The sequence below is a fragment of the Oncorhynchus gorbuscha genome, linkage group LG08, assembly GCF_021184085.1.
Source record: "Oncorhynchus gorbuscha isolate QuinsamMale2020 ecotype Even-year linkage group LG08, OgorEven_v1.0, whole genome shotgun sequence".
NCBI lineage: Eukaryota > Metazoa > Chordata > Actinopteri > Salmoniformes > Salmonidae > Oncorhynchus > Oncorhynchus gorbuscha.
This window is the reverse complement of record NC_060180.1, coordinates 39,730,808-39,757,772: the sequence shown is the minus strand read 5'-3', so window position 1 is coordinate 39,757,772 and position 26,965 is coordinate 39,730,808. Positions and strand designations below refer to the sequence as shown.

Here is a 26,965-nt window from a genome sequence, read left to right as displayed (position 1 = left end):
CCTGATCCTTCAGGCTAGCTACAAAATCGTTGAATTCTTAAGCGTGTGTCCTGAAAGATTCAGACAGATACATAATCTGGGTTCAAGTCCTTTAATACCAACGAAAAACATTGAGGACAGGTTAGGGATACTTAGAGTCAAATGAGAAACCATGAATACTATAATTTATAACTTTTGAACTGTAGTGTCAGAATGAGCTACCTACCTCTAGGTCTGTGGTCACATACTGAACCTTAACTATAGTACTTTTCACTAAGGGTCGATGTCCATTGACATCAATGCACGACAAGTGTAAGTTAGGATTCCTAAGAGCTGAATCAATTATAATTGGTTAGGTAAGAGTTTATCAAAGTGGTTGTTTGGTTACATTGGGGTTGCAGCTTGAGACTGGATATGTACTATTTTGGTGCTGGTGGGTCACAAGACCTTTCAATAAGTTGGGTCAAAACTGTGTTGTGCGTCAGTGCGAGGCTGCTTTGCAGCCTGGGCCAAGATCTCCAGCTGGGTCATGAAGGACCGGACCTCCTCGGGGGAACTGTGGGTCCAGGCCAGGGGCAGGTGGGCCGGGACCACCTGCCGATCTGAGAAAAATCACACCCAGCCCATTAGTGTTGGCAGTAAGTGTTACAGTGTGCATTGGCATTTTCTGCTCAGCCCTAGTTGATTAAATGAAGTAAATGCAAGTCAATTTAATGAAACATTTTAGGGGATCCCCGCCCCACTGGTACTAAAACACACTGGTGCACACCTTGGAAGAACTTTCCGCTGCGTGTTCTGCCAGCAGAGCGGGTCAGTGCCAGCCACACCACAGTGTCAGCTCCCTGCTCTGCACTACGTAGCCTTTCCCCCATCATCTGGTGGAACTGAGGCATAGATGTAGAAACCGCTGGGGGGAGGAGAGATGTCATCTGACTGCACCAAATAACTAAATCTTATGTTTACAATCAATATTTGCAATTTACAGCACATTACTCAATCTGTATAAAAGTATCTTCAATCAGTGTCTACCCTACTATACGGTACATGATTTGATGTGTCTGTACACATTTTGTCTGATTTCTATCTATCCCCCTGACCTCCCCATGGTACCTGGTCTGTCCTTCCCCCTGTCTCCCCATGGTACCTGGTCTGTATCTATCCTATGCCTCCCCATGGTACCTGGTGTGTTGGCCCATCCAGGGTGCATGACGGAGAAGTGGATGGCTGGGTGGTGTTTGGCCCATTGTTCTGTCAGCACCACCTGCTGTCTCTACAGGGGGCAACAAAACAATGTGCTATTTAGCAGACACTTTTATCCAAAGCGATTTACAGTCATGCATGCGTACATGTTTCATATGGGTGGCCCCGGGAATCGAACCCACAATACTGGCGTTGCAAGAGCCATTCTTTACTTACTGAGCCAAACAGTTGGTAGAGCAGCACACTGACACTCACTAAAGAGATATCACACAGGTCTCTAACATATACAGTGGGGCAAAAAAGTATTGTCAGCCACCAATTGTGCAAGTTCTCCCACTTAAAAAGATGAGGCCTGTCATTTTCATCATAGTTACACTTCAACTGACAGACAAAATGAGAAAAAAAATCCAGAAAATCACATAGGATTTTTAATGAATTTATTTGCAAATTATGGTGGAAAATAAACTTTTGTTATTGACCAAATACTTATACCCTTTGTTGGCAATGACAAAGAATTGAGATATAACAGAGGTCAAACGTTTTCTGTAAGTCTTCAAGATTTTCACACACTTACTGGTATTTTGGCCCATTCCTCCATGCAGTGATGTTTTGGGGCTGTTGAGATCTGGAGACTGGCTAGGCCACTCCAGGACCTTAATGCTTCTTACGAAGCCACTCCTTCGTTGCCCGGGCGGTGTGTTTGGGATCATTGTCATGTTGAAAGACCCAGCCACGTTTTATGCCCTTGCTGATGGTAGGCTTTGTTACTTTGGTCCCAGCTCTCTGCAGGTCATTCACTAGGTCCCCCCGTGTGGTTCTGGGATTTTTGCTCACTGTTCTTGTGATCATTTTGACCCCACGGGGTGAGATCTTGCGTGGAGCCCCAGATCGAGGGAGATTGTCAGTAGTCTTATATGTCTTCCATTTCCTAATAATTGCTCCCAGAGTTGATTTCTTCAAACCAAGCTGCTTACCTATTGCAGATTCAGTCTTCCCAGCCTGGTGCAGGTCTACAATTTTGTTTCTGGTGTCCTTTGACAGCTCTTTGGTCTTGGCCATAGTGTAGTTTGGAGTGTGACTGTTTGAGGTTGTGGACAGGTGCCATTATTACAGGTAACAAGTGGAGGACAGAGGAGCCTCTTTAAAGAAGAAGTTACAGGTCTGTGAGAGCCAGAAATCTTGCTTGTTTGTAGGTGACCAAATACTTATTTTCCACCATAATTTGTAAATAAATTAATTAAAAGTCCTACAATGTGATTTTCTGGATTTTTTTCTCATTTTTTCTGTTATAGTTGAAGTGTGTCTGATGAAAATTACAGGCCCCTCAACTTTTTAAGTGGGAGAACTTGCACAATTGGTGGCTGACTAAATACTTTTTTGCCCCACTGTACATGCAATAGAATCTTAATGCGTGCTATACAACATTACACAGCCATGCAACCCCAGGCAAGGTATCCTACCACAGTGGAGGCAGCTGAGGGGAGGACGGCTCACCATAATGGCTAAAACGGAGAAAATGGAATGGCAACAAAGACACGGAAACCATGTTTGATACCATTCCACTAATTCCACTCCAGCAATTACCACGAGTCCGTCCTCCCCAATTCAGGTCGCACCAACCTCCTGTGCCCTACCATCATTGGAACCCTGTTCTCCTCTCCTACCTTATTCTGTGCGTAGACCATGGTGCCGTCAAAGGAACCTTTTGCAGACTGGAGGTCATCAGGTTGGAGTTTCTGGACCAGCATGCCCCCTGATGTTACTGTTATCTGGGAGGAGAGGGGGGTCATCACTAGATGGCTATGCCAGAATGGGCAAATGAGACAATGTTGCAGGATATTGGCCAATATTGACAGATATTTATTTTTATTGTAGAAACTCCCACGGCGTATCCCCACGCAATATCCAGACCATTGGTTTGGTTGTAAATTAAGAGTATCTATCCATCCTAGTGTGCCTATACCCACCACCCTCGGATCCCTGCTCTTCTGAAGTAGTGGAATGAGGCTCTGGGTGAGAAGATACACTCCTAAATGGAAGGGAGGAGAGGAGGAAAAAGATAATTATACCTATACAACTCATTGCTCACTCTGTATAGACAGTAAGTCTTACCCAGTGTGTTGGTGGCAAAGTTCTTCTCCAGACCATCATCGTTCACCTCTCTCTTGTTCACCATACACCCAGCATTATTAATCTGAACCAACACAGAGAAACAGCATAACCCACTCAATAATAACTCCTTAGTCAATATTCACTCTATTCTCAACACACTCAATGCTCCATAATGGAGTTTATGCAAAAAGCTATTCAAAAGTGGAAGAGGGAGAGGAAAAGTCTGTGGTGCCTACCAACACATTGAGGGAGGGGTATTGCATCTTAAAGGCTTCCGCAAACTCCCACACCTTGTGTGTCTCGGACATATCCAGATGGTGAACGTATACTTCCTGGAGTGAAAAGTAATACAATAAACCATTGCGGTATGGCCAGATGTTGTTCATTATAGTGTATATAGCTGAGTTTGACACAAACACATCAGTGGCGTATCCAGGAATCTGATTAGACACTCGTAGCCACACCAGAAATTCTGAGATCTGATAGGTCGTCTCTGAATATGTTAATCATTTTCACCAAAAACGTACACCGAAAGCAAAACCGCTGTGGCGCTGTTTCAGGCAAAACGAAACAGCGCCCCTCTGTCTTAGAGGACAAATTCTTATTTACAATGATGGCCTACACCAGGCGAACCCGGACGACGCTGGGCCAGTTGTGCGCCGCCTTATGGGACTCCCAATCACGGCCAGTTGTGATACATCCTGGATTCGAACCAGGCTGTCTAGTGACGCCTCTAACACTGAGATGCAGTGCCTTAGACCACTGCGTCACTCAGGAGCCCTAATTTAATGTGTTGAACAATCATAATTGTATTTTTTTTTGCATCAATTAAGGTTCAAAATGTTATCGCCCCCGAAACTGGGTCTGTGCCCCACCTTGGCCACCCCACCCTCTTACCGTGTTTCCTGTCTCCCTGACAATATCTTCTTTGGCCTTCTCAGCTCTTTCCTTGTTCCTGCATACCATGTGGACTGTACCACCTGGCAAACCAAAGAGGGAATGTTGGTAAAACAGAATCATGATTCTTCTGTATGACAGACACCATTACACAGTGCAAGCATGGTGGAGTTGCCTTCCTGACCAATCTCTGGTTTCATACCTTTCTTAGCTATAGCCGTGGCAGTGGCTTTCCCTATGCCACTGTTAGCTCCTGTTATTATGAAGGACCTTCCTACCACAGCCACATCCAGCTCCTTGGCCACAAAGTGTTTTGCTGCTTGCTCATAGCCACTCCTGTTGGGAAACACAACACACCGATCAATCAACTAATGAACCAATTCCATCACATTGTATGTTGAAGTAGACATACCTTTTCTTTGCAATGACATAAAAACCCAAAGAGCAAGTTTGAAGTCATGATTCTTCCGTCAGCTCTTATAAAAACTAATCAGCTGTTGGGGTGACTGAAGGAGAAGGCGACCTCAAATGACAAGACACTTCATCTGTCAAAGGGACTATTGTAATGCGAGTGAAAAGAGGGATTGTGTGTGTGGCTGGTAGTGCCATACAGTGATCTACATTTGCATATAGCCTACTGTAACAGTAAGAGTAATATCCTTGCAGATGATGATCAAATAGACAAACATTTGATCGTTATTATAAACCAGGAGCAGCATAGAATACTCTGAGACATGGGCACTTGCCAACAGTGTCTCTACCAACTACCTCCTCAAATACCCACAAAAAAAAGTCAACCTTCAAAAAAAAACTTTCTCATATCCCTAAAAAAAAGCATAATGCAACAGATTTATGTCGTTTTGCAATTCACTGACCTTGTGTATTCGTGAATTCCTTTGAGAAACCAGACGATATTGCGATAGAAAGACATTGCTTTTCATGATCAAGTGCTCTCTCTCCTCCGAAGCCCGTTGAGTTGTGGCCGGTTTACCAAGCCCACTGTAGCATGGACTGTGACAGACAAGCGTCACGTGTGCCTACAAGTTCATTTCAGAGCTTAGTGTTGCCCTCTCTAGTCTTTTCTGAGAACAACAACTACACCAGCCTATAAAACACTTTGTCAGATGACACAATCGTTGGTTGATTATTTTGTCTACTTTTGTAAAAGGGATAGGCCTACGTCTGCTCTGCACATGATCAGTACTAACACAAAACAAAAAGCTAAACTGCATACTAACCTCAGTAGCATGTCATTCTACCACTTTTAATTGAGCACATTTTTGCATCCGTAGGCTACAAGCCTAATACGGTAGTCACCTCAGATATGATCAAAGGCGCTGTAGGACTTCCGAACAGGTGTAACGCTGTCAACCAATCCAGAGGCAGATAATTGGTGAGGTGGCCTCCACCGGTCTAGTCCTGAGGGCAACGTTCAGGACAGAGCAGTTCTCCTGGTTTTCTTTTCTCTGCTCGACGACAGCGTCCAGGGTGAAACGAACACAGCTATGCGTTCTTCAAGTTGTCTGGCCCGCTGTGCGAGGGTGAAAGTGTTGGACTAACTTTTAGTTATCTTTAACGACTGGAATTTGACTCAACCTATCCTCAAAATGGTGAGTTCGTTTTCAGGCACACGACCCGTTCTAATTTAGTGATGAGTCAGACTATTCCGACAGTCCACTGGACTGCACCTGTCGCTACCACAAGGTGACTGTGTCGGAGTCATTTTAAACTGTATACCGGATTGGTATTTGTCATTAATCGTTTGCCCTCTCTATACACCATAATTATCTTCACCATAATACACACCATAATACACCATAATTATCTATCATATTTTATTTCTAAATGTTAGGTGTGTTGGGTTCAGTATTTCTGCTGAAGCGACAGTCGGAAGTAAGTTGTATTTCCTCGAACTGCACTCCTCTGCGGAACAGGTTTCGTCACTTGTGGCTTGGCTGGTGACTCTGCAGCCATGGTGACAGTTGAACGTTGGTTCAGGTGTATTTGCATGTACAGGCTCCCTGCGCCTTACGCGTCATCCAGGTAGCAAAAATAGGTGGGTTCTTTAGGTGTTGGATTGGTTGTCTAAACATTCTGAATGTATTCAGATACACGTTCGGTTTTGGTTCAAGTGTAGGGGACAGATTACGTTTTGTAAACATTTGGCATAGGTGTCATCAACGTTTGGTTAACGTAGGTGCATTTTACGACGTTGGTTGGGTTTCAAACGTCCAACGTTGACCAATGTTTAGCAAACGTTGGTAATAGATGTTATATGCGACCATTGCTTCAGCTAATAAAGACAGGAAATACAATATAAAACTGTTAATTACTAACTCTTGACTAACTATAATTTGAATGGTAATTATTTACATGACTGAAAAGGGGACAATTATAGATAACATTGTATTCAACCAACAAGGAAATACAATATAAACTGTTAATTACTAACTATTGATGAATTAGTAATGTAATTAGTTGCTAATCCAACTATATTTCCTTCTTTTATTTAACACTGGACACATTTAATAAAACCACTGGTGACAAAATGTCCTCTTTAGTCAAAAAGCATTAGGGTAGACTCCGGGTTTGTGCTCCTTCTGTGTCTTGGCTTTTGTCTCTTTCAGGTGCTGTGGACTGAAACGAAGTAACTGAGTGTTAACTCATCATTGTCATCAGTCAGCTCGTGCTCTCTCACACCATTTAGGCAGACGAAGCTCTTTCTGTTTATTTGCGACTCTTCTCAGAAGTAACATTACAGAAGAAGATATCTAATCAAAGTTTATTTGTCACGTGTGCCGAATACAACAGGTGTAGTAGACCTTACAGTGAAATGCTTACTTGCAGGCTCTAACCAATAGTGCAAAAAAGGTATTAGGTGAACAATAGGTAGGTTAAGAAATAAAACAACAGTAAAAAGACAGGCTATAAAAGTAGCGAGGCTACATACAGACACCGGTTAGTCAGGCTGATTGAGGTAGTATGTAGATATGGTTAAAATGACTGCATATGATGAACAGAGAGTTGCAGTAGCGTAAAAGAGGGAGTGGTGGGTGAGACTCAATGCAGATAGCCAGGTTAGCCCATGTGCGGGAGCACTGGTTGGTCGGCCCAATTGAGGTAGTATGTACATGAATGTATAGTTAAAGTGACTATGCATATATGATAAACAGAGAGTAGCAGCCGTGTAAAAAGAGGGGTTGGAGGCACACAATGCAAATAGTCTGGGTAGCCATTTGATTACCTGTTCAGGAGTCTTATGACTTGGGGGTAAAAACTGTTGAGAAGCCTTTTTGTCCTCGAATTGGCACTCCGGTACCGCTTGCCATGCGGTAGTAGAGAGAACAGTCTATGACGGGTGGCTGGGGTCTTTGACTATTTTTAGGGCCTTCCTCTGACACCGCCTGGTGTAGAGGTCCTGGATGGCAGGCAGCTTAGCCCCAGTGATGTACTGGGCCGTACGCACAACCCTCTGTTGTGCCTTGCGGTCAGAGGCTGAGCAATTGCCGTACCAGGCAGTGATGCAACCAGTCAGGATGCTCTCTGTTGCAGCTGTAGAACCTTTTGAGGATCTCAGGACCCATGCCAAATCTTTTTAGTTTCCTGAGGGGGACTAGACTTTGTCGTGCCCTCTTCACGACTGTCTTGGTGTGTTTGGACCATTCTAGTTTGTTGTTGATGTGGACACCAATGAACTCGAAGTTACCTAGCATTAGTGTTGAAGTAAACAAACATGGCTGTACCCATAAAGTAGACCCTTCGACAGCTTAACTGGTTGTATAGTTACTAATGTATAGTTAGGCATAGCTACTGCTGTTACTTTGCTAATGTTTTGCTTCATAAATTACTGCGGTATTTAGCTAGACTAAAAATCGAGCTGTTGTATTAGCGAGCTACGACGGAGTCGATCATTCAGAGAAATTACAATGAAGAACATTTTTATGTAAGTAAAACACTTGTTGCGTACTGTTAATGAACACAACATATCAGAGGAACTCCACCTGTCCGACCTTTGATCTGTATTTGTTGCCCCCCCTCCTCTTTGTGGCATCTGCTGCAGGCCTCTGAATGCGATTGAAACACTTCTGTTTAATTATTAGTAAAGCAGCACAATATGGTCTTATAATGTAGATCTAGGACAAGGAGGCCAATGGATTCTGGGTAAATAGATGCTGGTTATCTTCTGAGCTATAAATAATAAAGGTTCTACTAGTAACTAGGGTGTCCGGTGTTAATGTGCATCTACTTCGTCGTGACTCTTAAAAGAGTTAGATCTTCGAATGGCAATTTTTTTTCTCTCCCTTTCATACTGAATTGTGACCACAGTCTGCTGGTCCCAATGCGCCCTATCAGCCTCCACAGTCTTCCCCACTGTGTTGAACCCATACATACTGAGATAGGATGACGAGTAATTAAGAATTTGATTACTGGTATGTCTGACAGAACCAATTAAAAATATGTGCCCTACAGTAGTAGCCCTATAATACTTTATCGGCCGGTGTTTATCTTTTTGTGTTGAAGAAGTACTTGCAGTGAGAGCATACCAATTGTTTGTGACAATTCTCCTCTGTTGACATCCGCTTACACAGAGGTGTCAGGTCAGCCACAGAGTCTAACAGTGATGGCAGAATGTCGAGGTCCTCAGCTATGGTCGATGGCCTTGTAGCATAAAGGAGCCTCAGTTGCTCTTGCTGGTTCTCAATTATAATGTCTAGCTTCATCAGTACCTGTGTCTGGAAGGCTTAACAAGACGACAACATTGATGAGAACGGAGACACATAATTGGGTCCTAGACGAGCTCTTTTAGCAGAAAGGAGGGGGGAGTTGCTATTTTGACAAAAGCACTGTTAAGTCACAGATTAAGACATTGCAATTATCTCCTGAGACTGAACAGCACTTGTGGATGCAGATTCCTTTTGTTGGAGACCTATGAGGATTGATAGGTTTAGCGTAAAGCAGTTAATTCATTCTTAACAGTGCATTGTGACATTTCAGAAAAACACAACGGTTTTGGTTGAGGGGAAAAATCGAGATGGATGTGTCGATACTGTTGGGCACTACTAAGGGAGGTTGACTGTGTTCTGTAACATATGTATCATTCTTACTGGATGCTACAGGTAACGCTAGTCCGCCAGTTGTTGTTTTGGCTGGTAGGCCTGTAGGAAGTTGACGATTGGATAAAACTCCGGTATGTGAATTCTATATGCTATTACAGTCATCACCGAAGATAAATGGACTGTGACACACACTTTAGATCTGTACTAGAAGTCGACCGATTATGATTTTTCAACACGATACCGATTATTGGAGGACCAAAAAAACCGATGCAGAATTGTTTTTATTTTATTTTTTACTTTAATTTTTTTTATTTTTTATAATGACAATTACAACAATACTGAATTAACACTTATTTTAACTTAATATAATACATCAAAATCAATTTAGCTTCAAGTAAATAATTAAACTTGTTCAATTTGGTTTAAATAATGCAAAAACAAAGTGTTGGAGAAGAAAGTAAAAGTGCAATATGTGCTAACGTTTCAGTTCCTTGCTCAGAACATGAGAACATATGAAAGCTGGTGGTTCCTTTTAACATGAGTGTTCAATATTCCCAGGTAAGAAGACTATTTCCCTCTATACCATTTGTATTTCATTAACCTTTGACTATTGGATGTTCTTATAGGCACTTTAGTATTGCCAGTGTAACATTATAGCTTCTGTCCCTCTCCTCGCTCGAACCAGCAACACAACGACAACAGCCATCATCAAAGCAGCGTTACCCATGCAGACAAGGGGAACAACCATTAGAAGGCTCAGAGCGAGTGACATTTGAAACTCTATTAGCGCGCGCTAACTAGCTAGCCATTTCACTTCGGTTACACCAGCCTCATCTCGGGAGCTGATAGGCTTGAAGTCATAAACAGCGGCAATGCTTGACGCACAAGGAAGAGCTGCTGGCAAAACGCACGAAAGTGCTGTTTGAATGAATGTTTATGCGCAGGACACGCTAGATAATGCGCAGGACACGCGCAGGACACGCTAGATAATATCTAGTAATATATCATAAACCATGTGTAGTTAACTAGTGATTATGATTGTGTTTTTATAAGATAAGTTTAATGCTAGCTAGCAACTTACCTTAGCTTACTGCATTCGCGTAACAGGCAGTCTCCTTGTGGAGTGCAACGAGAGAGAGGCAGATTGTTATTGCGTTGGACTAATTAACTGTAAGTTTGCAAGATTGGATCCCCCGAGCTGACAAGGTGAAAATCTGTCGTTCTGCCCCTGAACAAGGCAGTTAACCCATTGTTCCTAGGTGTCATTGAAAATAAGAATGTGTTCTTAACTGACTTGCCTGGTTAAATAAAGGTATAAAAAAATAACCAAATTAAATCGGCGCCCAAAAATACCAATTTCTGATTGTTACGATAACTTGAAATGGGCCCTTAATTAATCGGCCATTCCGATTTTAATCGGTTGACCTCTAATCTGTACTTCTCCACCTCAGATTTTAAATTAATGTGATGACTTAATTTCATGATATTCTATATACACTGTGGCCATGAGTATGTGGACACCTGGCCATCACACCTATATGAGCTTGTTGGACATCTCATTCCAAAACCATGAGCATTAATATGGAGTCGGGCCCCCTTTGTGGCTATGACAGCTGCCACTCTTCGGGGGAGGCTTTCCACAAGATTGTGGAGTGTGTCTGTGCGACACAGTCATGCTGGAACAGGAAAGGGCCTTCCCCAAACTGTTTCCAAAGTTGGAAGCACCCAATTGTCTAAAATGTATTTGTATCCTGTAGCATTAAAATGACCCTTCACTGGAGCTAAAGGCTCAGCTGGATTTATGCACCAGTTAGCAATGGGTGTGGCTGAAACACCTGAACTCAATAATTAGTAGGGTGTCCACATACTTTTGGACATAGTGTATGCCACTGTCCAAAATGTTGGTAACTCTTTGTAGGCCTTTCCTTTTCACGGGATATCTTTTGGGTACTTACAAATCATAAGAAGCATGATTTTATTTATTTTTTGCATTGGGCAAAAATTCTGTTCATTGTGAAATCATAAATAATTTTTCCATATAAGACACTTTGTCCTGATATCTGGGCGGTAGGGATAAACAAAGTTTTTTCTGGAATGCGGGGTTCCATAAAAAACTCATCTATACCAGGGAAGAGAGTTAATACAGGGGGCCTTGTATACAGCTTGAGTCAGGTGTCATTCAGTGACTCACTGTGTGCTGTGTGTGTGATTTTCAGTTGAATACTTGTATATTCTTTGAAATAAACACAGACTCAGTCTGGCACTACTCATTGATAACCACTATCTGACATGACAGGGTTGGTGTACTGCATGCTGTTATTGCTGAATTGTCAGTGTTTACTTGAAGGAAGGATGCATTCTCAAAATATTGGAATCCAGCATCCTTCCTGGCCTATATTTCTCTTTCTCCTCTCTGTGCTCTCACTGCGGTCCTGTATGGCTCAGTTGGTAGAGCATGGTGCTTGCAATGCCAGGATTGTGGGTTTGATTCCCTGGGCCACCCATACGTAAAATGTATGCAAGCATGACTGTAGGTCACTTTGGATAAAAGCGTCTGCTAAATGGCATACGTTATTGTTATATTACTAACCTTGTGGTGCATCTTGTCCTATAGATGCATTTCCTGCTGCTCTTCAGTCGCCAAGGCAAGCTCCGCCTCCAGAAGTGGTTCACGCCCATCCCTGAGCGAGAGAAGAAGAAGATCGTCAGGGACATGACCACCATGGTGTTGGGGCGGAAACCACGCTCCTGCAACTTCCTGCACTGGAAAGACCTGAAGATCGTCTACAAGAAGTGAGAAGGGGAGTGTACAGGAGGGAGGGGGAGGGGAGATGAATAGCAAGCGGTGTGCTCTCCTCTCCTAAGGTTGCTTATCAGAAGACTAAAGTGGCTTCCTTCTTCATATTCAATAATCTGAACTCTAACTGTATTACTCTGTTATTCCTCTCTCGCTCACCCTCACTCTCTCTACCGCTTTCTCTCTCTCGGTACGGTAGGTATGCCAGTCTGTATTTCTGCTGTGGTCTGGATGCTGAGGAGAATGAGCTGCTAGCCCTGGAGGTGCTGCATCGCTATGTGGAGCTGCTGGATAAGTACTTTGGCAATGTATGATTCTCTCACACAGCACTCTATTTGTGTTGATCTCTCTCTCTCTCTCTCTCTCACCCTTCCAGTTTCCTCCCCCTATTTATCTTTTTCAACAAATTGCATTGCCTGCATAGTATGTAACACCATAAACTGATTTGTGCTAGACTGGACTCTACTTCTTGAACCTTGGGTAATTAGTATGTATTTAACACCGTAAACTGATTTGTGCTAGACTGGGCTCTACTTCTTGAACCTTGGGTAATTAGTATGTATTTAACACCGTAAACTGATTTGTGCTAGACTGGGCTCTACTTCTTGAACCTTGGGTAATTAGTATGTATTTAACACCGTAAACTGATTTGTGCTAGACTGGACTCTACTTGGGTAATTAGTATGTATTTAACTAAACTGAACCTTGGGTAATTAGTATGTATTTAACACCGTAAATTTGTGCTGACTGGACTTACTTCTTGAACCTTGGGTAATTAGTATGTATTTAACTAAACTGACTGGGCTCTACTTCTTGAACCTTGGGTAATTAGTATGTATTTAACACCGTAAACTGATTTGTGCTAGACTGGACTCTACTTCTTGAACCTTGGGTAATTAGTATGTATTTAACACCGTAAACTGATTTGTGCTAGACTGGGCTCTACTTCTTGAACCTTTTTTTCTTCCTCTCCCAAGGTATGTGAGCTGGACATAATATTTAACTTTGAAAAGGCTTACTTCATCCTGGATGAGTTTCTGTTGGGGGGAGAGGTACAGGAGACGTCCAAACAGGTCGTATCCCGCTCCATCGAGGCCTCAGACATGCTACAGGAGGTGAGTGAGAGACCGCGCTCAAGGTAGATGTTGCCCATGACACAGATCTAGGATCAGTGTTTTCCACTTCCAATATTAACTGAGACTATTTTGGGGAGAATTGCAAAAACTGACCTTAGATCAGTGTCTAGAAGCAACATTGTAAATGCTTTATCTTACGGTCTGATATTGACCTGTTTTTCTAATATGATTTACCTGGTACAATTATTATAGTTACATAATAATTAACCTAATGTTTATTTCGGATTGAATGCACCATTTAGTAACAAGTAGTTACCAATTTTAACGAATTCTTTAAAGTAGGTACTGAAAAGTACCTATTTTACCCTATAATTCTTTAGTAAAAACCTGATGAAAGTGGACTGTTGAAATGGTGTTAATGTCTTATGGATTGACTGCAGTGCTGTTGACTGGCTCCTGATGAGCTCTCTTCTCCTGCCTCATAGCTAATACGCTTCCCTGCATGACCCATATTGACTGGTTTACTTATGGCCCTATTATCCTCATTCTGTCTGTCATGAGAGACTGAACCAATTTAGATTCTTCTGGCTCTCTCGTTGCTGTAGGTCTGCTTTGGCAGGAGCTGTCTACTCTCTGTACTATCCATGCAGCCTCTCTGTGGCGCTATAGGCACTAAGCGACACTCTGCATGGCCCTTTTTGGTTTTACTTAGGGATGGGCATTTGAAAACTCGTACTCGGCATGTTATTGTGAAATGGGGAAGAAGTTTGCGGTATGCTATTGGTCGTTCCAATTGCTGGTTGTTCTGATACAACTGAAAAGGAAATGTAACATTATTTTACTGCACTTTACATAGTCAACAAACAATAAGTTAATCTTAGAATTTGACATTTTGTCAGCGCTTATAAATTCTACCTGCTAAAGAGTTGCGTTGTAAGTGTTGAGAACTTTTATTTGGCTATTAACAAACAAATACAAACCTTGAATCGAGTACTCACGCCCATCCCTAGTTTCACTATCTGCTTGCTTAGGAAATACAACTAACATATTGATCCTAGCCTCTATTGCATGCTATCTGAACAGTTGCATCATCACTCATTTGATTCTTCATCACCTTCATCATCATTGCTTTAGGCTGAGATTGACAACAGTGATTATGATCTGGAGCTTGGATGGCCTTGAATTTGGACAAAGGTTAGAGGCTAAATGATTGTGATTCTATTAGTAGCATAGTGCCGTGTGTAAACGTTCTATGCTTATGTCTTAATGGATGTGAGCTACATACAAAGATGTTATGTAGGTGTGACGGAATATTCATGACATTAAAACAAGGCTTGTTGATATGGAGATCACACAATGAATTTGTCCATCTCTCCTCTCCAGACCATGGAGGAATACATGAGCAAGCCTGCGTTCTAATACTGGAACCAGGAATCTACACACACAAGAAGGAATGTGGAATACAGGACCATTCCAGAACTGGAAGTCTTCCTACTGTACAGAATCCATGGAATTACGAGTTCTAGAATTCTATTTCTATGACGGAATTTGTCTGCTGAGGTGGGCAGGATGTTTTATCCTGGATTGTTGTGTTCTAAATACGGCTTTATTTTTCCTCGTAAGATAAGGATGAGACTTTAGCTGTTATTATTGATATGATCACCCATCCCCCTGGATCCTTGAAGTAGTTACTGAAAACTAGGGTTATAACAATCCTAATATATCACCACGAAGTGCTTTTGAATCAATTCTTGATTTCTTCAATGACATGTTGTGCATGTAAGATTATATGGAAATTGAAGAAGTGCCCCTTTAGAATATGTATTTGATGTTGTGTTTTAAATGCATCTTGTAGACAAGCCTTGTTTTGTATAATCTTGGTTGGGACTAGCCTTTTTGGAAAGGGAATTATTTATCTGGGTGAATTTTACGGTTTGTTTTTTATAAAACTAATTATTGATTTTGAATGTTGACGACGTTGGAATTAAAGTGCATTTTGATACTTCTGGAGATTTGTATTTCTGTTATCGGCTAGACTATTTAATGTTTGTCATTATTTCACTTAAGCGCACGATGAGCATTGATAAACCAAGCACATTTATCTGTATATTTTTTATTTATAGGCTGCTACTGACACTTTAATCGTACATCTAATTCTGCTTCAACATTATTTAGGTCCAAGCTTGGAAGAGAAGCATAAAAAGAACATGAGCTTGTGGAATCCATATATAGTTGAAGTCGGAAGTTTACATACTCTTAGGTTGGAGTCGTTAACTCGTTTTTCAACCATTCAACAAATGTATTGTTAAACTATAGTTTTGGAAAGTCTGTTCTACTTTGTGCATGACACACGTTATTTTTCCAACAATTGTTTACAGACAGATTATTTCACTTAAAATTCAGTGTATCACGATTCCAGTGGGTCAGAAGTTTACATACACTAAGTTGAGTGGGCCTTTAAACGGCTTGGGAAATTATGTCATGGCTTTAGAAGCTTCTGATGGGCTAATCGACATAATTTGAGTCAATTTGAGGTGTACCTGTGGATGTATTTCAAGGCCTACCTTCAAACGCAGTGCCTCTGCTTGACATCATGGGAAAATCAAAAGAAATCAGCCAAGACCTCAGAAAACAAGTTGTAGACATCCACATGTCTGGTTCATCCTTAGGAGCAATTTCCAAATGCCTGAAAGTACCACATTGTTCTGTATAAACACCATGTGACCACGCAGCCGTCATACCGCTGAACTGAACTGAAAAAGCGTGTGCAAGCAAGGAGGCCTACAAACCTGACTCAGTGACACCAGCTCTGTCAGGAGGAATGGGGCAAAATTCACCAGACTTACTGTGGGAAACTTGTGGAAGGCTACCCGAAACGGTCGACCCAAGTTAAATAATTTAATGCAATGCTACCAAATACTAATTGAGTGTATGTGAACTTCGGACCCCCTGGGAATGTGATGAAATAAATAAAAGTTGAAATAAATCATTCTCTCTACTATTCTGATGTTTCACATTTCTTAAAATAATGTGGTGATCCTAACTGACCTAAAACTGAATTTTTACTAGGATCAAATGTCAGGAATTGTGAAATACTGAGTTTAAATGTATTTGGTTGAGGTGTATGTAAACTTCTGACTTCAACTATATATCTAATCATCACTGTATCAATGCAGGTGATCAGTGTATTATATATAATAAGACAACAGAACGCAGCAAGAAGAAAATAATACGCTAATGCTTTATTCGTCTCCAACTTGTCACACATTATTGAACATGTACAAAATGGTTTAGAAATTAGCGTATATATATATACCACAACAACCGAAAGAGTCCAACAATTACAGCGCTTGCAGCATCAGGGGGTTGGAAGGTAGGATGGTGACATCTTAATCTCTAGCCTATATCAGGGAATGACATTTTCACAATGTTACAAGATTGGGAACTCACAAACCCAGATATATACACGACACACACACTGCCTCCAGCCCAGCACACTTATATACGTTATATATATATATATATATGATTTCCTTTACTATATATATACACATTTTATGTAAACTAGCAGAATGGTTATTGATAGCATAAACATTTATTTAGTAGAGGATGTCTTAAGTCGCTTCTCTTCACGGCGTAGCCTACATTCCAGCAACCGGTTTTCCGTGATGCTCCTTTTCCTCCTCTGTCTCTGGAGCTGTGGTCTCCTGTGGAACCTGATCTTTCACCTGCATCTCCGCGGGCTCCACTACCTCATTACCCTCTGAATCTCTCTTTGTCTTTGTGTCCGTTTGGTCAAAGTAATCTTTCATGGCTTGTTCGTATAGCTTGTAAGGAAACTGTCCGTTCGCCTGAGATTGGGTGTTGCGTTTGCTGATCGTGCTGGGGTACTTAGTTAATATTTTGGCCGCCAGAAATGTCATCATCTCATCTTCGTCCGCCTCATCGTTGTCAGATTCTCTCTTAAAAGGCATCTTGTTGAGCTCCGACATAAATAAATTTTCCCTTCGGCCGGATGAGGATGGGACTTTTGGAGCAGCTGCGGGAGGCGGTGCTGGTGCTAAAACTCTCGCCGGGGCGGGTGGTGCTGAAACTCTGGGAGGGGAAGGGGCACTCTTGAGCGGCCGCCGACTCACAGGATAGTCGTTACTGATGGTTTCCATTTCTACGATATTCAGGAAGTCTTCCTCGTCCATGTCTTCAGGAGCATTTTTGACTGGCAGTCTCCGGCTGTAGTATCTGATCTTCGGGTTGCTGCTGGTCCTGTAGCGGGGGATGGCTTGTGGGTGATGGTCCAGTTTTCTGATTTCCTCCGTGATCAGCATGTCGATAAGATCCTCGGGGGGGATGTGGAGTTTGAGGGAGATCTTTAACAGCTCGTTCAGGGCCCAGGGGTCCACCATGGGGTGACGGATTAGTCTCTTTTTTTGCTCTCCGGTTTGCCTCCTGGCTGTCTCATGTTCGCTCATTCCCAGAACCTTCAACAGGTAATAATCTATTGGTTTAGTATCTTCCTCTGGGTCCTCTTTATTCTGGCCAGCTCTGCGCTGCATCTGCATTCCGTCGTCCTTCTCTTCCTCCTCCTCGTCATAGTTCTGCTGCAGAGCCCTGTCGAACTCCTCGTGGCTCCTGTTCACCACCTCCTCAGTCTCGACATTCTCCTCTACAGGAATCCACTCCTCCCCACCCGCCACATCCTCGTAGGCCAGGTTCCTTGGACTGAATAAATCGTCATCATCGTCAAAGATTTGGCGCTTCTGGTTGTTGGAGGTGGATGGTTTCCCCAGCTCTTTGAAGATGGATCGCAGGTTGTTGAGACTCTGAGGGGTGTATTTTTCCTTCAGGTCCTCTGTGGCGCGCTTGGGGCTGTCTCTATCTTCCTCGTCCTCGAACATCAGCGGGTACTTCTTGTGCGGCCTCGGGAAGCCACTGTAGGCAGGCGTGTTCACGGGGCTGCCTGTGTTTGCTGAGGGGTGCCTGTGCACGCTGCGGTCATTCCCCGGCACCACAAGGGCGGGTCTGGGGGGACTAGCGAGCTGTTCCTGGAGGGTCCTGAGCAAGGCTCTCACCAACTGCTCAGCCGGGATGTCCTGCTGCCTCTGGGCCGGCGGGGAGGACTGCCTTTCGGGTGTTCCTTCACCCTGGAGAGAGGTGAGCTGCAGGAGGATGCGGAACTTCTCGACCTCATCATAGTCTTTTGTTGGCTCCTCTCTCTCTTGGCCCCCGTCTGTCCGCTGTTTCAGGCTCTCGATGTACTCCAGGGCTTTGATCATGTCGGAGCTGGGTGGGTAGACGGCGGGTTGCAGCTCTTCGGCCTCCCCACCTCTGAGCCTGTGGTGGCGAGGGCGGGACGCGCCCTGCACAGAGAATGCATGGAGGAGGAGGAAAGCGAGAACAACAGGTTTTCCTGTGGATAGTTTAAAGAGTGACAGCATCTTATTGCAGCCTAGAGAGAGAGAGAGAGACAAAGGGATGAATTCAATACAATGATATGCCTGAACACAGGGGCGTCAGGCACCCATTATTTTAGAGGGGGCACAAAGTATTTGAAGATGGGGGGGGGGGTGGAGAATTTAGCATTTTTCAACACCTGAAACAGCTATTTCCTACAATCTAGAGCCATAATCATTATTTTTCTGCATAGGTTATCTAAGCAGGCCTCTTCACCTGTTCAATTATCATTTTAATAAATGATGCACATTGATTCTGTAGCCCTTTCCTGCAGTCAAATTACCTAGGGTGGAATGTTATTAATATTTGTCATAATTTTTCATAATTTCATAATTAAAAACCCGCCGAAAATCCAGTGTTTATATTTTAAACGGTTTTGTTATATTTCAGTCTTCTGTGATGTATATAAAGTGTAATATTGGGAAGCAAACTCAAAATGGAATACATTTCAACCCAATATATGACATGGTACAGGTGTCTTCTTTTTTGTAAGCCCATAACCATGTGTGTGAGGTGTATACTTTTGTTTCAAAGTAGATTTGTTTAAGACCCTGATTTAGCCCACTGCAGTACAGTTAAGAACTGTTATGCTTTAGGAGTTTAGTACAACTGCCACACTTGTATATTGTATCACAGCCCACGAATTAAAGCATTTTTTTTCTTCTGAAGTTTAGCAGCCTTGCCAGAAGACATGCTTGCTAAGATACAGATAACTGGCAAAGTAAAGGAAACACTTGAGTGTATGAGGGGAAAACAAGTGTATTGAAAGCAGGTGCTTCCACACAAGTGTGGTTCCTGAGTTAATTAAGCAATTAGCATTACATCATGCTCAGTAGGGTCATGTATACAATGCCCATGTGCTCATTATTTTGGCCACCATGGCTAGAAGATGAGATCTCTGTGAATTTGAAAGAGTGGTCTCAAAGGAGCATAGGGGGTTTAAAGTCAAATCAAATCAAATTTGATTTGTCACATACACATGGTTAGCAGATGTTAATGCGAGTGTAGCGAAATGCTTGTGCTTCTAGTTCAGACAATGCAGTAATAACCAACAAGTAATCTAGCTAACAATTCCAAAACTACTACCTTATAGACACAAGTGTAAGGGGATAAAGAATATGTACATAAAGATATATGAATGAGTGATGGTACAGAGCGGCATAGGCAAGATACAGTAGATGGTATTGAGTGCAGTATATACATATGAGATGAGTATGTAAACAAAGTGGCATAGTTAAAGTGGCTAGTGATACATGTATTACATAAGGATGCAGTAGATGATATAGAGTACAGTATATACGTATACATATGAGATGAATAATGTAGGGTATGTAAACATTATATTAGGTAGCATTGTTTAAAATGGCTAGTGATATATTTTACATAATTTCCCATCAATTCCCATTATTAAAGTGACTGGAGATGAGTTTGAGTGGCTGCTGCCAACACACTATGTTAGTGGTGGCTGTTTAACAGTCTGATGGCCTTGAGATAGAAGCTGTTTTTCAGTCTCTCGGTCCCAGCTTTGATGCACCTGTACTGACCTCGCCTTCTGGATGATAGCGGGGTGAACAGGCAGTGGCTCGGGTGGTTGTTGTCCTTGATGATCTTTATGGCCTTCCTGCGACATCGGGTGGTGTAGCTGTCCTGGAGGGCAGGTAGTTTGCCCCCGGTGATGCGTTGTGTAGACCTCACTACCCTCCGGAGAGCCTTACGGTTGTGGGCGGAGCAGTTGCCGTACCAGGCGGTGATACAGCCCGACAGGATGCTCTCGATTGTGCATCTGTAGAAGTTTGTGAGTGCTTTTGGTGACAAGCCGAATTTCTTACATTTACATTTACATTTAAGTCATTTAGCAGACGCTCTTATTCAGCCTCACGATGCTGTCTGTGTGGGTGGACCAATTCAGTTTGTCTGTGATGTGTACGCCGAGGAACTTAAAACTTACTACCCTCTCCACTACTGTTCCATCGATGTGGATAGGGGGGTGTTCCCTCTGCTGTTTCCTGAAGTCCACAATCATCTCCTTAGTTTTGTTGACGTTGAGTGTGAGGTTATTTTCCTGACACCACACTCCGAGGGCCCTCACCGCCTCCCTGTAGGCCGTCTCGTCGTTGTTGGTAATCAAGCCTACCACTGTTGTGTCGTCCGCAAACTTGATGATTAAGTTGGAGGCGTGCGTGGCCACGCAGTCGTGGGTGAACAGGGAGTACAGGAGAGGGCTCAGAACGCACCCTTGTGGGGCCCCAGTGTTGAGGATCAGCGGGGTGGAGATGTTGTTGCCTACCCTCACCACCTGGGGGCGGCCCGTCAGGAAGTCCAGTACCCAGTTGCACAGGGCGGGGTCGAGACCCAGGGTCTCAAGCTTGATGACGAGCTTGGAGGGCACTATGGTGTTGAATGCCGAGCTGTAGTCGATGAACAGCATTCTCACATAGGTATTCCTCTTGTCCAGATGGGTTAGGGCAGTGTGCAGTGTGGTTGAGATTGCATCGTCTGTGGACCTATTTGGGCGGTAAGCAAATTGGAGTGGGTCTAGGGTGTCAGGTAGGGTGGAGGTGATATGGTCCTTGACTAGTCTCTCAAAGCACTTCATGATGACGGAAGTGAGTGCTACGGGGCGGTAGTCGTTTAGCTCAGCTACCTTAGCTTTCTTGTGAACAGGAACAATGGTGGCCCTCTTGAAGCATGTGGGAACAACAGACTGGGATAGGGATTGATTGAATATGTCCGTAAACACACCAGCCAGCTGGTCTGCGCATGCTCTGAGGGCGCGGCTGGGGATGCCGTCTGGGCCTGCAGCCTTGCGAGGGTTGACACGTTTAAATGTTTTCCTCACGTCGGCTGCAGTGAAGGAGAGTCTGCATGTTTTAGTTGCGGGCAGTGTCAGTGGCACTGTATTGTCCTCAAAGCGGGCAAAAAAGTTATTTAGTCTGCCTGGGAGCAAGACATCCTGGTCTGTGACGGTGCTGGTTTTCTTTTTGTAATCCGTGATTGACTGTAGACCCTGCCACATACCTCTTGTGTCTGAGCCATTGAATTGAGATTCTACTTTGTCTCTATACTGACACTTATAGCTTGTTTGATTGCCTTGCGGAGGGAATAGTTACACTGTTTGTATTCGGTCATGTTTCCAGTCACCTTGCCCTGATTAAAAGCAGTGGTTCGCGCTTTCAGTTTCACGCGAATGCTGCCATCAATCCACGGTTTCTGGTTTGGGAATGTTTTAATCGTTGCTATGGAAACGACATCTTCAACGCACGTTCTAATGAACTCGCACACCGAATCAGTGTATTCGTCAATGTTGTCGTCTGACGCAATACGGAACATATCAAAGTCCACGTGATGGAAGCAGTCTTGGAGAGTGGAGTCAGATTGGTCGGACCAGCCTTGAACAGACCTCAGCGCGGGAGCTTCTTGTTTTAGTTTCTGTCTGTAGGCAGGGATCAGCAAAATGGAGTCGTGGTCAGCTTTTCCGAAAGGAGGGCGGGGCAGGGCCTTATATGCGTCGCGGAAGTTGGAATAGCAATGATCCAAGGTTTTTCCAGCCCTGGTTGCGCAATCGATATGCTGATAAAATTTAGGGAGTCTTGTTTTCAGATTAGCCTTGTTAAAATCCCCAGCTACAATGAATGCAGCCTCCGGATATATGGATTCCAGTTTGCAAAGAGTCAAATAAAGTTCGTTCAGAGCCATCGATGTGTCTGCTTGGGGGGGAATATATACGGCTGTGATTATAATCGAAGAGAATTCCCTTGGTAGATAATGCGGTCTACATTTGATTGTGAGGAATTCTAAATCAGGTGAACAGAAGGACTTGAGTTCCTGTATGTTGTTATGATCACACCACATCCCATTAACCATAAAGCATACGCCCCCGCCCCTCTTCTTACCAGAAAGATGTTTGTTTCTGTCGGCGCGATGCGTGGAGAAACCAGCTGGCTGCACCGCCTCCGATAACGCCTCTCCAGTGAGCCATGTTTCCGTGAAGCAAAGAACGTTACAGTCTCTGATGTCCCTCTGGAATGCTACCCTTGCTCGGATTTCATCAACCTTGTTGTCAAGAGACTGGACATTGGCGAGGAGAATGCTAGGGAGTGGTGCACGATGTGCCCTTCTCCGGAGTCTGACCAGAAGACCGCTTCGTTTTCCCCTTTTTCAAAGTAGTTTTTTGGGGTCGCCGGCTGGGATCCATTCCGTTGTCCTGGGTGAAAGGCAGAATGCAGGATCCGCTTCGCGAAAGTCATATTCTTGGTCGTACTGATGGTGAGTTGACGCTGCTCTTATGTTCAGTAGTTCTTCTCGACTGTATGTAATGAAACCTAAGATGACCTGGGGTACTAATGTAAGAAATAACACGTTAAAAAAACTGCATAGTTTCCTAGGAACGCGAAGCGAGGCGGCCATCTCTGTCGGCGCCGGAAGTAGTGTCTCCGTCTGTCTGTCTGTCTGTCTGTCTGTCTGTCTGTCTGTCTGTCTGTCTGTCTGTCTGTCTGTCTCCGTCTGTCTGTCTGTCTGTCTGTCTGTCTGTCTGTCTGTCTGTCTGTCTGTCTGTCTGTCTGTCTGTCTGTCTGTCTGTCTGTCTGTCTGTCTGTCTGTCTGTCTGTCTGTCTGTCTGTCTCCCTCCCTCCCTCCCTCCTGATCTCACTTATGGGATTCTGGAGTAGCGCCTGAGATGGCGTTTTCTGCCACATCAACAGAACACCAAATGATGGAATTTCTCGGAAGAATGGTGTCGCGTCCCTCCAATTGATTTCCAGATACTTGTTGAATCTATGCCAAGGCACATTGAAGCTGTTCTGGTGGCACTTTATGTTGGTGTTTCCTTTATTTGGGCAGTTATCTGTACTTAGACAAGCTATTTTAACTTGATTGATAGTTTGAAATGGCTTGGTAGCTAGTTATGAGGTTGGGAGATTGGGAACCTATCTAGCTGGCTCGCTAAAGCCAACTTCATAAAATTGCTAGGTGGCTGATATTACAAAGAAACAACAAACACAGAGTTTGTATTTATTCATCAATAAGGAATAAATAGACTGCATAGCTTGATCAAATGAATTTACAAACATACATCCTGCAAGTCCTGCCCATCACCAGCAGCTAAAATCAAATCAAACGCCCCTCCACTGATGATACTGTCTGTATGCACTAGAGTATCTAGCATCCTGTCTTGCATATCTTTGCTCCATGGTGCGCCTTGGAAGGAACCACTTACTAGGGAGGGTGTGCCCCTTCCGCAAAATACCAAAATACACTGACAGATCTTTTTATAAGTAATGATGATAAAACATGGGCTTAAAAATGAAGTTTAGTAATTAATTCAACATCTGAAAACCCCCCTATGGGCTGCATTTTAATTAAATGTCCCCAATGTTTGAGCAGAATCTCAGTTCATTGATAACCCATAGACTATAAGTGGTTATTCAATACACAAATTATGCAAAGTTGGAGAAGTGCGCTATATTTGCGAATCATTCTATTTTAAATGACTATAGCCTACATCACAGGATGAGTCACTGGCCGTTGTCAGGGCAACCTTTAGCTTGTGGCTGCCTTTCTCCAAACCTTAATCTCTATTAAAACCCATATTAATAAACCAATTTCACGAGGGATAGAATCAAAATTACTTCACATCGCAATTTTGCCCAGTAACAAAATACATGAATAGACTATTTGACATTCATCACAACAACACACAGCTATCACTTATTCAAATAAATTCCAAGTGATTGCCGAGATCTGATAAGAGATGAGAACTTGAGGAGGAGAGATGAGGAGAGACAAAATCAAAACATGGAATGCTAGAAAGCCCACACATGAACCTACAAAACATCTTAGTCTTTGTTTGAGACATGCTACAAGTCATACGCATGAATTTTTACCTTTGGCAAGATGCTCAGACCGCAGTAGTGAACGTGGATAGCATCTCCTCCCAGTCTTAGGACGAGCGGTTCTGTTTTCAGCACCAGGACAGCTCCCAGCGATATATGAAACAACACCTGATCCGCGCGTCATCACAGCAGCACGCACGCAATAACCAGTCTTTGGAAATCCATAATTATACAGTATTTAGGCTTATGATATGGCATGCTAAGACTGCTAATGTGCTAAAAATATATATGGATGTTGTCTGTTTCTAGCTGTATCAGTTCTTATCTAAGCCCTATTCATAATTCCCATTGAAAAAGTGGTGGGCTATTTTTGGGAAAATGCTTGTACCAATTAGCTTTGTGAAGGCCAATAACTATCAATTTGACAACACTTCGTATAGAATTTAATTGTGTGGCTTCATTTACCACCCCATTCAGATTGCAAATATTGTATTTGCTAATAAGGCACACATGTACTCAGCAACTAATTAGCTTGTTTATTGACATCCATTGCAATGATTTGCACTAATGGGATTACAAGAACAACAAGGGTGTTGCGTATTCTATCCTATTATATCCGTCCCTCTCAGGAGACAAGGGGTTAAATCCCCAGCGATGACTCACTCACTGAACCCACCACCGAGGAACGCCGAAATCGCTATCGCAGTTCACTCTCGCTCTCTCGCTCTCTCTCTCTCCTCCTCCCCCCCGCGGAGGAGCGATGCCAGTAAAATATAAACGCAACATGTAAAGTGTTGGTCCCATGTTCCATGATCTGAAACATGGGACCAACACAAAAAGCTTATTTCTCTCAAATTTTGTGCACACAATTTTTTATTTTCCTCCTGTGCATTTCTCCTTTGCCAAAATAATTAATCCACCTGACGTATCAAATCAAATCAAATCAAAATCAAATGAAATTTATTTATATAGACCTTCGTACATCAGCTGATATCTCAAAGTTCTGTACAGAAACCCAGCCTAAAACCCCAAACAGCAAGCAATGTAGGTGTAGAAGCACGGTGGCTAGGAAAAACTCCCTAGAAAGGCCAAAACCTAGGAAGAAACCTAGAGAGGAACCAGGCAATGTGGGGTGGACAGTCCTCTTCTGGCTGTGCCGGGTGGAGATTATAACAGAACATGGCCAAGATGTTCAAATGTTCATAAATGACCAGCATGGTCGTATAATAATAAGGCACAACAGTTGAAACTGGAGCAGCAGCACGGTCAGGTGGACTGGGGACAGCAAGGAGTCATCATGTCAGGTAGTCCGGAGGTCCTGGGGCTCAGGTCCTCCGAGAGAGAGAAAGAAAGAGAGAAGGAGAGAATTAGAGAACGCACACTTAGATTCACACAGGACACCGAATAGGACAGGAGAAGTACTCCAGATATAACAAACTGACTCTAGCCCCCCGACACATAAACTACTGCAGCATAAATACTGGAGGCTGAGACAGGAGGGGTCAGGAGACACTGTGGCCCCATCCGAGGACACCCCCGGACAGGGCCTAACAGGATGATATATGTGGTTTATCAAGAAGCTGATTAAACAGCATGATCATTACACAGATGAACCTTGTGCTGGGTATTAAAGGCCACTCTAAAATGTGCAGTTTTGGCAGCACATGTAACCATTCCAGCCCCGGACCTCCAAATCCGGCTTCTTCACCTGTGGGATTGTTATTTAAATCGACTGATTTCTTTATATGAACTCAGTAAAATCGTTGAAATTGTTGCATGTTCCATATTTTTGTTCAGTATACATTTTTTCCAGGAAGTGTATCCCTGAAAATAATCAGAACTCATGTAAACATAACAGTTTTGAAAACATAGCTTGTCCAAAATAAGTGGTCTCTTGGCACAACTTACGGGGTAAATTGGGCATAGGGAAGTGTAAGTTGAACCGCCTTGGGGTAAGTGGGTGATGCTATACTGTGACTGCTGGTAGGTCAACATTTAATTCAGATCTCTCTGCTCAATATCACTTACCCTTCCATTTCTCTGCTACTATACACCGAGTGTAAAAAAACATGAAGAACACCTTCCAAATTATGGGTGGGGTGGAGGTGTTTGCAACTTAATATTTGGATGGTGTTCTTCATGGTTTGTACACTCAGTGTATAGTAGCAGAGAAATAAAAGGGCAATTGATATGGAACATAGAGATCTGAATTAAATGTTGACCTACCAGCACACAATCATACCTTTCATACACACTTCTCAGTGGTTGATATAAATATTTTTTTAAACCTTTATAGGCAAGTCAGTTAAGAACAAATTCTTATTTCCAATGATGGCCTTGGAACAGTGGGTTAATTGCCTTGTTATGAGAGAGCTGTTGTGTTGGTGCATGAGGCACGACATTCGCCCTAAGAAGCGTGTCCTCAGTTTAATGCCACCCGAGTCAGCTCTCTGTACTTGTCCTGAGGAGTGGGCTAGCCATCTTTGTGAAGACTGTGCCTGTTCCACGCACCAGGTCTCCAGTACGCCTCCAGTACATTGTCATCTGTCCAGGACACGTTGTGCC

At 43.2% G+C, this 26,965-nt stretch overlaps 3 protein-coding genes across 6 annotated transcripts; 1 reads left to right on the top strand and 2 right to left on the bottom strand.

The window, feature by feature from the left end:
- Nucleotides 1-75: 75 nt before the first annotated feature.
- dhrs12lb (dehydrogenase/reductase (SDR family) member 12-like b) lies at nucleotides 76-6,069 on the bottom strand. 3 transcript variants are annotated; one of them, XM_046359461.1, is made up of 11 exons: nucleotides 5,427-6,069; nucleotides 5,064-5,225; nucleotides 4,391-4,524; nucleotides 4,189-4,271; nucleotides 3,528-3,623; nucleotides 3,292-3,373; nucleotides 3,147-3,208; nucleotides 2,844-2,948; nucleotides 1,159-1,249; nucleotides 749-886; nucleotides 76-581 (listed from the first exon to the last, which is right to left on the bottom strand). In XM_046359461.1, exons 2-11 carry the CDS (start codon nucleotides 5,117-5,119, stop codon nucleotides 430-432), a joined length of 999 nt encoding a protein of 332 aa, XP_046215417.1. In that variant the 5' UTR covers nucleotides 5,120-5,225; nucleotides 5,427-6,069; the 3' UTR covers nucleotides 76-429. The 3 variants fall into 3 exon arrangements, with proteins under 3 accessions (XP_046215417.1, XP_046215416.1, XP_046215415.1); XM_046359460.1 differs by having other exon boundaries at nucleotides 5,506-6,069; XM_046359459.1 differs by having other exon boundaries at nucleotides 5,064-6,069.
- On the top strand, nucleotides 5,415-15,128 carry LOC124041644 (AP-1 complex subunit sigma-3-like). 2 transcript variants are annotated; one of them, XM_046359462.1, is made up of 6 exons: nucleotides 5,415-5,798; nucleotides 11,860-12,038; nucleotides 12,242-12,350; nucleotides 13,020-13,157; nucleotides 14,253-14,312; nucleotides 14,502-15,128. In XM_046359462.1, exons 1-5 carry the CDS (start codon nucleotides 5,796-5,798, stop codon nucleotides 14,298-14,300), a joined length of 477 nt encoding a protein of 158 aa, XP_046215418.1. In that variant the 5' UTR covers nucleotides 5,415-5,795; the 3' UTR covers nucleotides 14,301-14,312; nucleotides 14,502-15,128. The 2 variants fall into 2 exon arrangements, with proteins under 2 accessions (XP_046215418.1, XP_046215419.1); XM_046359463.1 differs by lacking the exon at nucleotides 14,253-14,312 and having other exon boundaries at nucleotides 5,432-5,798.
- Nucleotides 15,129-16,337: 1,209 nt separating this feature from the next.
- LOC124040862 (secretogranin-2-like) lies at nucleotides 16,338-24,568 on the bottom strand. The gene is made up of 2 exons (XM_046357965.1): nucleotides 24,452-24,568; nucleotides 16,338-18,564 (listed from the first exon to the last, which is right to left on the bottom strand). Exon 2 carries the CDS (start codon nucleotides 18,551-18,553, stop codon nucleotides 16,760-16,762), a length of 1,794 nt encoding a protein of 597 aa, XP_046213921.1. The 5' UTR covers nucleotides 18,554-18,564; nucleotides 24,452-24,568; the 3' UTR covers nucleotides 16,338-16,759.
- Between the last annotated feature and the right edge of the window lie 2,397 nt (nucleotides 24,569-26,965).

Excerpts from the sequence above, each read along its gene's own strand:
- dhrs12lb (XM_046359459.1), bottom strand. The coding sequence starts at position 5,119 with ATGTCTTTCTATCGCAATATCGTCTGGTTTCTCAAAGGAATTCACGAA. Across the intron at positions 3,374-3,527 it reads ACCCCTCCCTCAATGTGTTG|ATTAATAATGCTGGGTGTAT; the intron begins GTAGGCACCACA and ends GTGTTGGTTCAG. Across the intron at positions 2,949-3,146 it reads AGAGCAGGGATCCGAGGGTG|ATAACAGTAACATCAGGGGG; the intron begins GTGGGTATAGGC and ends CTCTCCTCCCAG.
- LOC124041644 (XM_046359462.1), top strand. Across the intron at positions 12,351-13,019 it reads TGGATAAGTACTTTGGCAAT|GTATGTGAGCTGGACATAAT; the intron begins GTATGATTCTCT and ends TCCTCTCCCAAG. Across the intron at positions 13,158-14,252 it reads CCTCAGACATGCTACAGGAG|GCTGAGATTGACAACAGTGA; the intron begins GTGAGTGAGAGA and ends TCATTGCTTTAG.
- LOC124040862 (XM_046357965.1), bottom strand. The coding sequence starts at position 18,553 with ATGCTGTCACTCTTTAAACTATCCACAGGAAAACCTGTTGTTCTCGCT.